We start from the raw sequence: 17,173 nt of genomic DNA, 5'->3' as shown, positions 1-17,173 counted from the left end.
AAAAGATTGATACTCAACAACGCTTCCTGTCGTGTAGTATGCGCTCTGGGCTGTTGTTAAATGGTCACGGGTTCGTACCCTGCTCGTCGCCACGTCTCGCCGTCCTGTGGTAGGTTTGGGCATGGAATAGTAATATTTCAGTTTGAAGGAACATCCAATGCCATCCTTCGCCAATATATAGGCCTTGATAGGCTTGTTAATGTATATGGTCCCAGACATCATGGAGTTAAGGTTTATTTTTAAAAGAAAATGCTTAAATAGTTAAATAAAAATAAAATAAATTTGCTAAACTTACCTTCAGCACATAGTCATTTGTTGCCATGTTTCTCGATGTTGAATACGCGAAGAGTTTGCCCCACAGAGGCTAAAACTTGAAGAGTACTGCTATTCACTCCACTTCTTGGTCAGAAAAACATTCTCTCGCAGTAAGACTGCCCGGATCAAAACGGCCCGAGCCGAGCCAAGAAGTATTATAAGGCCAATTCGAATGTGATCTGTGACTTCGATGGATCTTAAGGGCTTAGAGATGTCTTACGTTATTCGTTTTGGCTTGTCACGCAAATGAAAACTGGAAGAGAATCGGATTTCTCTGTTTCCTTTTGGTGTCAGTTTAAAATTCTAAAACGCCAATCTGGCAAGCTGATGTTTATTACAAAGATTTGTCTATTTGCATGTACAACATGTGCAGGTTAGAACATGGAAGATATATGAAAGGTAATTGTTCATCATGCCTTCATTTAAGAATAGAAGTTTGTGTTGACTTAATCTTAAATCATTGATCTAGTTGTATGAGTGATTCAATGATTATTGAAAGAATTAACAGTTAAATTAAATCATGTTCTCAAGTAAATAAGAAATCTTTGGCTGGATTGAGTGCATAGCCTAAATAAATCTATTTGTTTTATCTTCTGTATTAAAAATTCAAAGAATTATACTTTCTCTGATCTCACTATATGCCCTAATTGCAATTTATAATAAATAAACGGTTTCACCATACGCTGAACGGAGTTGGAATCTTTTGTTTCGGGCATTATTAATGCACTCACTCCCCACGATGCAAGCTAATATTATGTAATGAGTTAATGGAACTATCAACCAGATGTAGATAGTTGGAGTTATTGCTGGATTTCACCCTGGCCGTACTGTAAGAGACTCCAAATGTCGTGACGATGATTTTACATTCGAACCCCTACTTGTCTTTCACTACGGTCACGCTGAAGATTTGGACTAGAAAGAAATACTCTTCGTCTCTTTAGGAATGTCTGGAACTTTGAAGTCAACATGTGTAAACCTAAAGCGTACTAAGAACAGTTTAGTTTCAGATATTTTCAGATATCAATATCACAGAAAGATATAACCCGCGGCTACGGCCCTTAGGATACTACTGATCTAGTGCATTGGATTTAGATCTATAGGCCTCATCAAAATTGGCGAATGTTCCTTTCACATTTTTTAATTCTGACACGAGAATAAAACTATTAAAAGTAGTGTGAAAATGGATTAACCCATTTAGCCGACATATTCATATAACAAAATTAATAACTGTTTATCCGATTTGTTAAAACTTTAGTTCTTTAATAGAGATGAATTTAGGTATTTCTTTTTATTTTCGGGCCCTCATGCAGTGGGAGGGGCATTAAATGTATACTACGTCGTGATGTAAGGAACATTTATAGCAAGTTTTATTAAGATTGGTCAAACGTTTATTGATTTCTATGCGGGACATACTTACATTAATACATACATACATACATACATACATACATACATACATACATACATACATACATACATACGTACATACATACGTACATACATACATACGTACATACATACATACATATGTATAGCTTACTTTCAGTTATACATATTAAATAGAAATAAAGGCTATGTCTGCGATGGATGTAGCAGAATATGTAGGTTGCAGCTGGGATAGCGTAGTCAAGGGAAATACTGTACGCATTAATCTTCAGACTCGAAGAAGAGTCTTATTATTATTATTAATATTATTATTATATAAGTAAATAAGATTTAAGGATTTTTAACAATATTATTGTTATAAATTAAATAGCATGTTACTAATTTCGTTTTAAATGTATCCTCATTATTTTATCAAATAATTATGATGTAAATAACTTTGTTACAATTGATCAGACATGTTGACTAATTTATAAATCGTTTGCTGGAGAAAAAAACACAATATTAGATGAAAAAAAAGTGTCAAGTCTGCATTGATTAAGCTGATTGATTGATGGCTTATTGCTGTTCGATGAACGAATCAGTCCAAAAAAAAAAACAACAAAAAACGTCTACGAGCTTGCGTCAAAGATGATTAAAAACTTCCTCTCATTGGTCCTATTTTATAGCAGATTGAATATCTCTCGTAAATCAGATCTCGGGCTAAAAGTACATGGCGAGATGAAACGCAGCTACAGAGAACAATTAATTTACATTACTGTCTAGTCCATGATATCTAATAAAATGTCTAGAATGGTGATATATCAATCAATCAATCAATCAATCAGTCTATCTATCTATCTATCTATCTATCTATCTATCTATCTATCTATCTATCTATCTATCTGTCTGTCTGTCTGTCTGTCTGTCTGTCTGTGTCTGTCTGTCTCTCTCCAGATAGACATCTATGCTTTAAATTTTCTGTATTTAATAAAAGATGTATAGTTTCACTCAACTGTATCTAATATGTATTCTTAAAGTAGGAGGCGCGGTGGCTGAGCGGTACAGCGCTTGGCTTTCGAACCAGGGTTCGAATCCAGGTGAAGACTGGGATTTTAATTTTCGAGATTTTCGGGCCCCTCTGAGTCTAATGGGTACCTGACGTTAGTTGGGGAAAAGTAATGGTGGTTGGTCGTTGTGCTGGTCACATGACAGCCTCGTTAAAGACAGAAACAGATGACCTTTATATCATCTGCCCTATATATAGAACGCAAGGTTTGAAACGGGAACTTTTACTTTTTTTTCTTTTACGTTTTAGCCCCAAGTTTTCCACACACACACACACACTTACACACACATCAGTTGCACATTTCAAGTAAAGAATAAAAATATATTTTTTATAAATGAATATTCCCTAACTCTGCTCCGTTGTCCTAAAATCGTCCTGTAACACAGTACGAATATCTCCTAAGACACCATTGTACACACCATTGTACACACTTTTGTACACACCATTGTACACACCATTGTACACACCATTGTACCCACACCATTGTACACACCATTGTACACATCATTGTACACACCATTCTTTGAAATGCTTGTCCCAGTTATCATTAAATGTTCTATCCGTCTATCTTTGAATCACTCTCAATGTCTAGCCTTCTACGTTCTATCCGTCTATCTTTGAATCACTCTCAATGTCTAGCCTTCTACGTTCTATCCGCCTATCTTTGAATCACTCTCAATGTCTAGCCTTCTACGTTCTATCCGTCTATCTTTGAATCACTCTCAATGTCTAGCCTTCTACGTTCTATACGTCTATCTTTGAATCACTCTCAATTTCTACGTTCTATCCGTCTATCTTTGAATCACTCTCAATTTCTACGTTCTATCCGTCTATCTTTGAATCACTCTCAATGTCTACGTTCTATCCGTCTATCTTTGAATCACTCTCAATTTCTACGTTCTATCCGTCTATCTTTGAATCACTCTCAATGTCTACGTTCTATCCGTCTATCTTTGAATCCCTCTCGCCTTCTACGTTCTATCCGTCTATCTTTGAATCACTCTCAATGTCTACGTTCTATCCGTCTATCTTTGAATCACTCTCGCCTTCTACGTTCTATACGTCTATCTTTGAATCACTCTCAATGTCTACGTTCTATCCGTCTATCTTTGAATCACTCTCGCCTTCTACGTTCTATCCGTCTATCTTTGAATCACTCTCAATGTCTACGTTCTATCCATCTTTGAATCACTCTCAATGTCTAGCCTTCTACGATCTATCCGTCCATCTTTGAATCACTCTCAATGTCTAGCCTTCTATGTTATATCCGCCTATCTTTGAATCACTCTCAATGTCTAGCCTTCTACGATCTATCCGTCTATCTTTGAATCACTCTCAATGTCTACGTTCTATCCGTCTATCTTTGAATCACTCTCAATGTCTAGCCTTCTACGTTCTATCCGCCTATCTTTGAATCACTCTCAATGTCTAGCCTTCTACGTTCTATCCGTCTATCTTTGAATCACTCTCAATGTCTAGCCTTCTACGTTCTATCCGTCTATCTTTGAATCACTCTCAATGTCTAGCTTTCTACGTTCTATCCGTCTATCTTTGAATCACTCTCAATGTCTAGCCTTCTACGATCTATCCGTCTATCTTTGAATCACTCTCAATGTCTAGCCTTCTACGTTCTATCTGCCTATCGTTGAATCACTCTCAATGTTTAGCCTTCTACGTTCTATCCGTCTATTTTTGAATCACTCTCAATGTCTAGCCTTCTATGTTCTATCCGTCTATCTTTGAATCACTCTCAATGTCTAGCCTTCTACGTTCTACGTAGTTACACCTTTGAATTCACTCACAGTCGTTGTGTTGGACTATCAGTTCGCTGGTCTACCTTTAGCCGCACACAAAAAAAATAATAAAATAAAACCCAGATTATTTTAACATCATTTGCCCTATGTAGCACAAGTTCTTAGAGCTGAACTCTTCTGACGAATTTAGCCAAATTATTTCTAAATCGAGGACGTTGCAATTTCATATCATTTAAAATCATAGACATAAATAAATATAGACTGGCCGATAAAAGAGTTTTATGAAACGAAAATGTGTGACTTGCAATTTTGTGTACTTTATTATACAGCATTTATGAGCAGTGTAGTTTTGTTTAATCTCTAAGACATGCAACTTTTTAGAATTCGGAAATCCGACAACAATAGATATACATGTTTTCAAGTTACATGAAGTTATTTCCTTTTTCCAGTCTATATTTATTTATGTCTATGATTTAAATCTATTTTCAACTGCTGTTCTATGTTACTCTCGAAACCAAGCTGATTGGTGCCCCAATACACAGGCACACTGTTCCATCTTTACAAGTTAAAAATCAAACTGCTGGAAGAATTGATTTCTATTAGCCAAGCTTTTAATCTTGAACTTTTTTTTGTCAAATATCTTAATGGAGGACAACTAAAAAATAGCTTTTAAAAAGTATAAGTGATTTTTTTTATTACTGTTTAATAAAAACAAACTGATGTTATATTCATACACAATGATTATTCCTCTAATTAATCTATTCTGATCAAACTTTGTTTTCACATACAATATTACTTCAGATTGAGCTGCTTTAGAACGAGAGCCATCCCAAGAAGCTTATTTCTAACGCAATTACAATTATTTACGCTGTCCGGTGAAGCGAAGCGGCAACACTGAAAAGAAAATCCCCAGAAATATAACGCGGGGATAAACAAAAAACTGTCTCTGGAACTTCAATTGTCTTATGAACCTGTGTGTAGAGAGGAGGCAACTCGTCAACTCTCTTGGCTCTGTCCATCACAACTTTGTGGGTTGCCTCCCGCTCTCTCCCTCCCCACTCACATCCGTTTTGGAGAAATCGGAAAATGTTCTGTCCCAAAAAAAAAAAAATATTCTGTGAAACGAAAATAAAAGTGGTTCTTCTTTTTCATTTTATTTGTCCATTGCCATTTATTCTTTCGTTTCTTTATTATATTGAATCAATCCAGCAATTCCTAATGTGAGATTCTCTTTTTTAATGTTTTTCTTTAGGTCTAAATTCTTTCCTTGCTAGCTGCCTTCTGTCGCAGTTTACATTATGTAGATATAGATGTATATTTAGCCGTGGTTTCCAACCCAAGGAACTGAGTCTCATCCTCAGCAGCCTCATTAGGAAATATGAGCAAAAATATTGAGGGGGCTGGATAACTCCGACAGGAGGCTGGATAACTCCGACAGGAGGCTGGATAACTCCGACAGGAGGCCGGATAACTCCGACAGGAGGCTGGATAACTCCGAAACAGGAAGTTTTGGCGCCATTGTTTTGGTGATGCTGTTTTGAGGCAGTGGTCATTTCGGCACACTATTTGTATTCACTTTATTTTTGTCTTTAAAAAAAAATGATACATACATATGTTTTGATTGCGTGTATGTGTTCAAGAATTGTGTATGTATAGAGCAGTAGTGATTAGATCTGGGATTCACGTTTGTTGTGTAACTATAGTTATGTCACTGAACATCATAAAGTTGTGTGGGTTTTAATGGTGTCAAAATAGTGCAACGGTGATAGAAAAGATAGATGCAGTTTTCCTGTTGACCAATAATTGTTTGTTAAATGTATGGTATGTTTAACTAAATATATTTAAATTAAAAGATCAAACGAGCAAAGGCCAATATGTCTCAAGTATGAACCTTATCAATATATCTTTCACGATATATTCACGAAATAGTTAAAATCTTTATTACAACTTTTTTGTTTGTTTGGGATGGGATAGAATGAGTGTATACTATATATATATATTATATAATAGCGATAAAAAATGTTAATCATCAAATGTTTTGTTTTTTATAATTATCGTCCAAACTTATGGTGCCAAAACCGCTGCTGCGAAAACGTCTCTTTCCAACGTGCCGGATGAAACCCGCGGGCCATAGGTCAGGCATCACTGATACTTTTGTGTTGCATTTCTGTGATTGTGTTATGTAGTACATAGTGAAATGTACGTTTTTTTTTAAGGTGAAAAAAAAAGTCCCTTCGTTTTGTTAAATGTATTTTACTTCCCGTGAGGGAATCACCTTGTGTCTGTAGCGTCTTTCCCTTAGGGTACCGGACTTTGAGGATCGAATGGTGGAGAGACGCTGAACTAATTATAGATTTAAAGGGACATAATAAAACTAATCCTGCAGAAGTGAAAGAGTTCAATTTAATGTTATGTATTGTGCCAGTGTCTGGGCGTTACTTTAGTAGACATTGTAGAATGGAGATGAATGAGCAACACATACTAACACAAGGCCATCGTTCTCTTCGCTCTGAATTTTTAATTTCGAGATCTTTGAGCGCCTCTGAGTCCACCCAGCTCTAATGGGTACCTGACAATTTGTTGGGGAAAAGTAAAGGCGGTTGGTCGTTGCGCTGACCACTCCACATCCGCGTAAACTGTATGCCACAGAAACAGATGACATTTACATCATCTGCTCTATAGATCACATAGTTTGAAAGGGAAACTTTTACTTTATCTACATGTCAATTTAGTCATCTATGTTAATCAGAGACAAACTCTGCTATATGTTTTTCCTGGCTGATTCAGGCAACCCGTTCCATGCTCTAATGGCACTAGGAAAGAGTTGCACCTGTAGGAATGTATCCTTACATATGGCAAGGAGATCTGCGTTTATTTTTGTGTCTTTCTGAGTATTTTATTATGTGTTGATTTTGAATTTATAAATTCAACTAGTTATAAGTTCAAAGTCATATGTAGACTTTTTATAATTTTTTTACGTTATAGTTTTCGGTCCAGAACACTGGCGGATCCAGGGGGGGGCGGTAGGGGCGATCGCCCCCCCCCCACTCGGCCGGACGAATTTTAGTATAGAATTCACACAATTTGTATACGAATTTTACTTATGTTAATAATATATACTAATTATTTATATTTCAAACTGTTTTTAGATTATTTCGCCCCCCCCCTCTAGTATGTTGGCCGATTTGGTGGGGTCGGGAGGGGGCGATAGCATCAATCCGCCCCCCCCCCAACCATAAACTTTTGAGTGGGAGGGCGGTCCAATTTATTTGTAGAAATCACAGCTTGCTAAAAGAATCAATTAAATATCTATATGATTAAAACTTATTGATATTTTAACCGATCTCTATATTATGTCGTTCCCCTGTTGTCCGATTGGTGGGGGGGGGGGGGCGAAACCTCTACTGCCCTTCCCACCTAAACCCTTTGAGTGGGGGGGTCGGTCCTACTTTTATGGAGAAATCATAGTTTGTGAGCAAGATTAGTTGAATTGATATATAAATTTGATATTATGTCGCTCCCCTTCTGGTATCTTGGCCGATTCCGTGGGGTAAGAGGGGGGGGGGCGATTGCATGTACTGCCCTCCCCGCTCTAGCCCTCTGAGTGGGGAGTGGTCCTATTTTTATGGAGGAATCATAGTTTGTGAACAAAAATAGTTGAATATCTATATAATTGATATGTGAAACCATTTGTATATGATGTCGCACCACACTCTAATCTCAAATTTTATGATTAGTAAATATAAAAGGAAAAAGGTGGGAGGGGCGATACATGCCATCTCCTTTCCCTTATCGGACAAAGCAATAATTTTTCTTTTTGTATTATAGTTAAGAAATTACAAAATGTAAAAAAAAATGAAAATGCAAGAAAACGCTTTTAGCGTCGCGGCCCCGAACTCCACTGATTAATAATGAGCTGTAGATGTCAGGAGCAAGCGTTTCTGCAGTGAAAAATGCAAGAAAACGCTTTTGGCGTCGGGGCTTCGCCCCGAACTCCACTGATTAATAATGAGCTGCAGATCTCAGGAGAATGCGTTTCTTCAGTGAAAAATGCATGAAAATGCTTTAAGCGTCGCCTCGAAAATCACTGATGAATAGTGAGCTGTAGATGTCAGGAGCAGGCATTTCTGCAGTGAAAAATGCAAGAAAACGCTTTTGGCGTCGGGGCTTCGCCCCGAACTCCACTGATGGATAAAGAGCTTTAGATGTCAGGAGAATGCGTTTCTGCAGTGAAGAATGCAAGAAAACGCTTTTGGCGTCGGGGCTTCGCCCCGAACTCCACTGATGGATAAAGAGCTTTAGATGTCAGGAGAATGCGTTTCTGCAGTGAAGAATGCAAGAAAATACTGACAAATACTGCTTATTATTATATATATATATATATATATATATATATATATATATATATATATATATATATATATATATATATATATATATATATATATATATGTGCTGTACGTACGTTTATGTATAGGGTTAGGGTTTTCTGGGCGTTAGGGTTAGGGTTTGGAAAAAAATCGCCCCCCCCACTCCAAAGTTCTGGATCCGCTAGTGGTCCAGAAGGATCTCTAAATTAGTGATTGTACTGATGATGTTACTCTAATCAAAGTGAATATTTGTTTGTTATAAATTGTTACTTGTAGCCCTAACCGCAGGACAGAGGACAGGGTTTAAACTCGAGATCATCGTCACCACTGTTCAAAGCGCATACCAAACGTCACCGGTACCTTTTTGACATCACCCTGAAATGTTCATTTTCTTAATCTCATCTAGTACTCAACTTCCGGGTCTTGTTCGTGTTGAATGTATCGTAACATCGTGCTGCAATTTTTCATTTCCTTTCTAAACTGTTATACATTTTTTTTTAAATTGTAATTTAACTAAAAACTTCTTTCCACTTTGTTTTTAAAGTGATATTAAACACAATCCGAAATGTTTGAAATCAAACACTTACACACAGGCATCTTTATACACACTCTGACTCAGTCTCCAGGAATGTCGAAGACATGAACATTGTAACATAATACAAGAAAAAGATGCACATTGAATACATTAGACTTGTCTGGGTTTATTTTTGAATACATTAGACTTCAATGGGTTTTTTTTTAGACACTCTACTTTCCGAGAGCTCTGAGGAGAACTTTTAGACTTTCAAGCAGTTTTTTAGTCTTGCTTTGGATTTTTAAAGTGCTGTGAATTTTTTTATATCAAAATGTGAACTGTTCAAATGACATCTTGACTTCCGAAGCAAGGGAGTTAATCACGGCTTGGCTTATGAACTTCGGGATTCTTATGACGTAGAACCCATTTAATTGAGTACTTTGTTAGTCTTTAGGGTGGTAGCCAGATGGCAGCCTCTGTAAACGTTGGCCATAAAAAAAAAAAGACGCAATTTGGCCCAAAGACAGGAAGGACTGATTAAGAAACATTTCTTCCTTAATAAAATACAATGATTTGAAAATGTAAAATGTTTTGTATTTATTAGGAAGACAAACAATCCAATAGCTCGCTGAAAAAAAAAGTGTTCCAAAATACAATGTGAGTAGAATGTTGATAGACTTTCGTTGAATCAGAAAAAAAGTTGATATTACAGATAAACAGATGGGACATAAACACGTAATAATCTTCTTGTCTGAAGGAACGGCTCTAATTTCTAAATAAACTAGCTATGTTTTCACCCGGCTTCGCTCAGCTCTTTTCTTTTTATTTTTGTTTTGTTATATAATAAAAGGCATCTATGCAGTTTTAATAGTTAAAATCTATGTCGAGACGCCTAATTGACCTAAATATAGTCTCTTGTTGTAAGGCAACTTTACATATCCTTAGATCACTGCTATCATCTGACGTTCATGCCACATTTAATTAAGATTGGCCAAACGGGTTTTAATGTCTTTAAAGAACATACATAGGCCTACATATATATACATACTCCTTACATTCTACTTTATATATTAGGTTATATCTTAAACACAATCTCGTTTTGAATCTGTTAGGTATGTTGGTAAAAAGCTTGATTCCTGTCATACAGTCGAGTTTGATTGCTGTTACTTCGTCTAGTTTATTTCTACTTTCTACGAGCTACGTAAGCTTATGACTAAAGGATACAAACACCCTGAATGTCCTCAAGGATTTGATCCCTTTTAATTTTTGTATTTTAAAATCCAAACTTTTAACAGAAATTCTGAGCATTAAAAAAAAATAGACGAACGAGGTGGCGCCACCTAGTAGACGCTGACGTCATTTAGATCTAAAGCTGCTTGGAAAAGTCTACCAAGAACTATCTGAAGTTCTATGACTTGAGAATGTATCTGCGTGATGTCGGACTCCCGTAGCGTCCCCCTAGACTGAGCCGGCGCGAGGTCGTCTTATGCATCACGGGATTTCATAGAATAATTTGAAAAGATCGATACTTTAATTGTGTGCGCACTCTGATTCTAACTCATTTTAAATCCATTTAGCTTCTCATCGAATCGAAAAAAAACTAAAAAAAAACTTTTAACAGCTGAGACAAATTACGATTTAAAAAATCTAGTTAAAAAATAATAAATCTGTCTCTCATACAATGTAAAAAATTTTTTTTTTACTTTAGAAAAATAAAAGGGCAATCACATGTGCTGACCCGCGAATAAAATGCCCTAATTTTGTCCTAAAAATTGCAATAATCAACAAAGTCGACTGAATACAGCGGTTCTATTGCATTTCCCTCTAAAAAAAACTCCTTGTTGGCTAAACATGTAGCTTAAGTTTGAAAATTATGGTTCAGTGTTTTATGCATAATTGCTACTTTATTTTTGAGTCTTCTGTCCTGAAGTCTTTCTAAATTTAGAGATTTTACTAAAGGTGTTACTCTTGTCAAAGGTGAATATTCGTTTGTTATGAATCTCACTGCTCTATTTTGTGTCTGTTCCAGTTTCTTAATGTTTTCTTGAGTTGAGGGGTCCTAAACAGAGGATGCATATTCTATTATTGGCCTAACCAAGGTTAATTAACATTTTAATTTTATGTTCTTATTAGATTTATAGAAATTTCTTTTAATAAACCCTAATGCTTTGTTTGATTTATTGATAGTTTCATCAATATGGGGATTCCATGACTGTTTTTCATTTATTATAACACATAGGTATTTTGCGTTTCTAGTCTATGTTACTAGTTTACCATGACTAAGATAAGTGGAATTAATTTGTTTTAATTTTTTTGTTACTCTTAACAACTGGCATTTTTCTGGGTGGAAAGACATGCTCCAATTTGATTCCCATTTCTGTAATTCATCTAATTCTCTTTGTAAAACTTCTGACTGAAGTTGTTATATCGGATGTTTCATTTGATACGTTTCAGGCCTTCCTTCAGTTTATCTTGTCCTAATTCAGTCCTCCAGCAGGACAGCAGAGGACTATAGCGGGTAGGCTTCCAGTTCGTAAAAAATCGTGACCTAGTCTATAGAGCATACCTCACGACGTGGCAGAATAGGATCTGGTGTTTACAAGCAGTTGATATCACAATCATCTATCGCAACACGGTCAGTACCGATGTCGATACAAATCCAGACACTTTTATAAACAAAACACGCGGATGAAGACTGTTTCTAAAAGTAGATGTCTAGATGCTAGCAGAGAGGTCAAATGTCTTGTTGCTGATCACGTTTCTATGTCTGTATATAACAACGTAAATCACTGACCTATCATAACTTACAAATACAAAAACCTAATGAACACAACGATAAAGTCACATTTCTTATTCTATGCTTTTGTCAAATGTTTTGTAAAATGTTTTGCGTGTTTCGGGTGTTCCTTCAAAGTTGAAGAAAATTTACTTCCCAGTCCAAACCTCCCGCAGGACGACAGGGGATAGCAGCGGGCAGGGTATGAACCCTGGACCATCGACAGTCCAGCGCGCATACCGCAAGACCAGGCAGCCCTAAATGCTAGGACTAATTCGTACAAGCTAGGAAAATCAAAGACTTAGCAGAGCTTAGGTCTCTAGTTAACATGCACCACTAGATTAATACATAGCGTAAGACGTAATTATCTTCTCTTTTGAAAGGACGTCTGTAGTTGAATAGAGGTAAAAAAAAAAACTTGGTACACATTTTTTTTACAACATTGAAACTATTTCAACAATTTAACCTGTTAGAGAAATGATATATGACTGTTGAAAATGAAGAAGGAGTCAACGACTCAAAGATTTGTATGTCAGTGTTTCGATGCGCTATTTTTTTCCTGTATGAATTAGAAAATAAAAAAAGCACATTTTGTGCCTAAAAATAAGGCATGCCATCATCTTTAGAAAAAAAATCTGGACATTAGAATTAAATCCGAGGTCATGGGGGTCATTTCTGCAGCACAACATTTCCGGCTTAAACAGAATTATTGTATAACTTGAAAAAGAAAATCACGCCATTGTACTCAGGTCAAAGGAAAAGGTCGTCATTTTTTTTCAAAGTCTGCTGATTTTGTTTTTTAACATTTAGAGCTAAATCTAATTGTTTTTCTATTAAATGTTAAGAATTAAATCAGTTTAACTAAAAATTGTTAGTTAATGATGTTTTGGAAGAGATAACTCATTGCAGCATTCTTTAGCTACAATCTCAATTAAGCAAATTAATAATTTTAATACAGATAAGTGCGTTTGAGATTTTCTTTTTTTTTAATCTTAATCTGAAGACTGTATGCACATCTTGTTTTGTATATATTGCTCTTCGGTCTCGAAAAACAATGGATGCGGATCGGATAAATTCTCTCCATGGCATATGCCTGGGTCTTATTTAAAGGGAGCATGGGAGGCCCATTCTCGATGTGATTCAGACTATAAACGTATATTATTTAGGTAATAGAGCTTATTTAGGCTTAGATCCTCATTCGCTGTTCGGTGCATTGGGCGGCAAGCTGTCTCCATAAAGATCTGTCACTAGCAATGTCTGAAGCCTCTTCCCACCTGGTGTCCACTGCTCTGAGCAAGGTAGTACGAGGACGTCCTTGTTAACGCTTTCCTCGTATTGGCCTTCATGTCATCGCAACTCTTGGTATGCGTATTTCTTTTTTTTTCGGAGAACCTGTCCCGCAAACCTCATGCGATGGGACGCTATGTCACAACCTTACTTAGTGATCGACTCTCAGTTCGGCAAAGGATTCCCTTGATTGAGACCCGATCTCTATAACTGACTCCTAAAATCTGTCTTAACCATTTTTGTTGAGCCACCTTTAGTCTCTTCTCAATTGCGGCAGTTGACTTCCATGTCTCGCTTGCATTATTGAACCGCTGGTGATAATATTTTTAAAAATTTAAGATTGAAAAAAAAAGTCTGACCGGCTTCAACAGTAAACGCATGCGTCTTTTCTGTCAGGTGTCGACTATAAGCGATGAACAGGAGGTAATACTCAACAGTAGTTCAGTAACACTGGCAAAAGGCCGAAACAATCAATATAGGTAGTCAACGCAAGTGTTGAAACAACAATAACTTTTAATACTCAAGAAGGAAACCGTCGAATGTCCTCTATGGCCGTATAATACTTCTTATTCCTACAAGGATGAAAAGTGTTTTGTTTATAGCGTCGCCTAGAGTGTTCTTACTTTTTAAAGTTATATTACGTCATCGTCGCTAAGTAAAAACTTTTCCCCTATTCCCGAAACAATTAACTAATTCCTAATCGTGTCATAACAACCTCCATGTCTCGCATGCATTATTGAACAGCTGTTCATCATATTTAAAAAAAATTTAAGATTGAAAAAAAAAAAAGGTCTGACCGGCTTCACCTCTAAACGCATGCATCTTTTCTATTTGCAATGGAGCACTCTTGTCTGTGTTAAAGTGTGAACACTAAAGCCCTAAATGTCAATACAAAATGTCCAATGAAGCTAAAGCACTAGGGCTGTGAGTATAAGGGCCAGAAGGACAAATCTAATACAAGGCAGAGCCAGTGAGAGATTTAATGAGCTCAGTCATGTGTGTAATGCCAGTCCTCTACTGGCCGAGCTGACGTAATGACGTTCAACTAACTTAAAGCTAACCACACAAATCAACTTTCTTTTACAGGAGTAAGACCTTCTATTTATACAGAACTATGTTTATTGCACATATAGATCTGCTTGATTCTAGTCCAAAACACCAGGTCCCATTTCATAGATCCAATTAGAATAATTAATGTGTGTACTTTGTGAGTGGATAATCTTGCCCTGTCAAGGACTAGGCTTATGCTAAGGGAAATAACTGGTATAATATCAGAAACATCAGTGTCATTATTATGTTATTGTTAGTAATAGACGCGATAGATGCTTTTGCAGAATCCAGCTTACAATAACAAAAAGTTTATGCACTTTTGTTTAGATATTTGATCCATCTAAATAGAAAAAATATTGGAAAAATAATTTGAAATACAATTTGGAGAGGAAGGTTAGTTTACATAATGTAATGTGCTAATAGAGAGCCTATAGAGAAATAGATAATTTAAACTACAAAGTTATGCTATATATTCAGTATCTAGTGACTGGCTACCGACTAGCTATCGATCCATGTGTTCAAATATCGGTGAAGACTGGGATTTTAAATTTCTTGATTTTTAGGGCGCTTTGGAGTCCTCCCAACTCTAATGGGTACCTGACTTTCGCTGGGGAAAGAAAAGACGGTTGGTCATTGTGCTGGCCACATGACACCCTGCTCGTTAACCGTTATCCAAAGAAACAGAAGACCTTAACATTATGTAGAGACCGCGTATAACAACCTTAGTATATAGTAGTGTGCAAGTTATATTTCGAAATATTGGATACTGAATAGTATTAACATATTGAGTATCTCATGACATTTACTATATAATGGATTCGATTATTTAAATTTATTAATTTTCTTCGCAGACACAAAGTAGAGATTCCATCTATGTATTTAAAAATACAAATAGATCAGAATCCTAAAAGATAACGAGCAAATATTATATAGGTCTGGGAGAAATGTAATGAGACCGACTTTTGATTGACCAAAGTTTTTATTTTGTTGAAACATCAATGTTATCTCCCCTTCATAATAGTTTCCCTTGGGGGCAGCTTCACACTGATGCAGACGTTGCTTTTTACTTTTCGTAGCAGCGCTGGAAGTCTTCAACCGGAGTGAGGTCTTCAGAATGGCCGTTACATACTTTTGGTAGCAGCGCCCGGGTGCGCTATTCTGCCTCAACGTGGCACTCGGGTGGAAACGATCGCTAGAGGAAGTGAGGATTAGGCTAAATGAATAGCAAAATAAAACTCCTGTGGAAGTGTCCAAGGGAATGTGAGAGCTTTCCCATTGCAAGGTGCGGAGTTGAAAGAGAGCTTCCCGTCCCAGTCGATAATGCATGCGCTGTTCCTCAAGGGACTGTTACACTATTGGCGAGTCCTGCACGGTTAGCTTGGTAAAACATAGGAAAATGGCTGGGGTTCCCGTTGTGCTCGGCCTTCGGCCATGCATTCTCGTCTATGCGCCGGGAGTGCTAGATACATCGAAAATAACAATGTTTTACATAGTTAGACATTGACTTGGACTTCTTCCAGACAACGTTTTTTTCAATCAGGCTTACACGCCTCGAGTTCAAAGAGCCTTCGGATCAACTCTTTTGACAATCACACGATAGCAGCGCTGGAAGTCTTCAACCGGTATTGTCCGTTACACTCTCTTCCATGTTTTTAGAAGTCCCAAAAATGTCCTTCTTTGAAAAACTTTTTCAGTTTAGGAAAAAGTCACAGGGGCTGTGGTCAGGTGAATTTTTTATTCGCAATTTCGACCCAACAAGTTTTTTTAAAAAGTCAACACTTTGAAAAGTACAAGATTATTCTTCCGTTTTTAAGCACTTGACTTTTTGTGCGTAATTTCCTCTGATATAAATAACACTTGGATAGCTCAATTGGTAAAGCATCAGCCTTTAAATCTTAGTCTTTGTCTAAGAAAAAAAAATCCCAGGCTAAAAAAATATCCTTTTCAACGTAACAGAAACTAGAATTAGTTTCCCAATGGAATGTATGGAGGAACATCTATGAACTTTCATTATATTGTTAAAAGTTTTTAAAAAAGAGGGTTCCATGACAAAACAATATATAGCTTGGAAACAATATCAACAAGCGAACCTTGTGGGTAATGCTAGTGTCTATATAAAATACAACTTTTGAACTATGCCTCTTTCTCGTTGTTAATGTTATTTCGTTCTGTGTCAACTTTTACCGTTCTATAAACTTAAATCTGACCACTCAGCACTAAATACAAAAGTGAGGCTCAGTACGGTTGTGTTTTAAGAAAAAAAAATTAGACGGAATAAATGGTCAAGGATTAATTTCAGATTCAGCGTGTTGACAGTGTTGGCGTGTTTACAGCCCACTTACAAAACAAATAGGGTAACGTCAAACCAAGAACCTGGACTTAGCTAGTTAATCTTCTTTACTGCCTTTTATCAATCTTCTCAGTTGCTGTTAGAGGACTTAATCTCATCTATCGGTAACTCCCCTTCTAGTGAAACTCAGTTCCCCAGAGGATCTAGACAGTAATACAATACATGGGGAAGATAACCAAATTGACATTGTCAGTGACAGTAGTTGACTGGAGCAGGGTAAGAACAAGAATGATTCCTCAAGAGAGTGGGGAGGGGAGGGGGTAAAGAGAGAAAATTAGCGTATCATCGAATCTACATTGAAAGATAAAAAGTTTAAAACATTAGAA

General features: G+C 36.7%; 1 protein-coding gene across 4 annotated transcripts in view; it reads right to left on the bottom strand.

Annotated features, from left to right (window-relative positions):
- Window positions 1–17,173, bottom strand: part of LOC106055951 (parathyroid hormone 2 receptor-like) — a 122,467-nt gene that overhangs the window by 51,812 nt on the left and 53,482 nt on the right. Inside the window, exon 1 of one of the 4 annotated variants that reach the window (XM_056020809.1) lies at window positions 296–743. The exons of the other annotated variants lie outside the window; for them this stretch is intronic. Within the exon in view, the coding sequence (XP_055876784.1) occupies window positions 296–322 (27 nt within the window). The 5' untranslated portion in view covers window positions 323–743. Of the gene's footprint in view, window positions 1–295; window positions 744–17,173 lie in introns of those variants that run through there. 4 annotated transcript variants of the gene reach the window in all.

This window comes from Biomphalaria glabrata, chromosome 1, assembly GCF_947242115.1.
Source record: "Biomphalaria glabrata chromosome 1, xgBioGlab47.1, whole genome shotgun sequence".
Taxonomy (NCBI): domain Eukaryota; kingdom Metazoa; phylum Mollusca; class Gastropoda; family Planorbidae; genus Biomphalaria; species Biomphalaria glabrata.
Note: the sequence above shows the minus strand (reverse complement) of the source record. Positions and strands in the feature narration are given on the sequence as shown.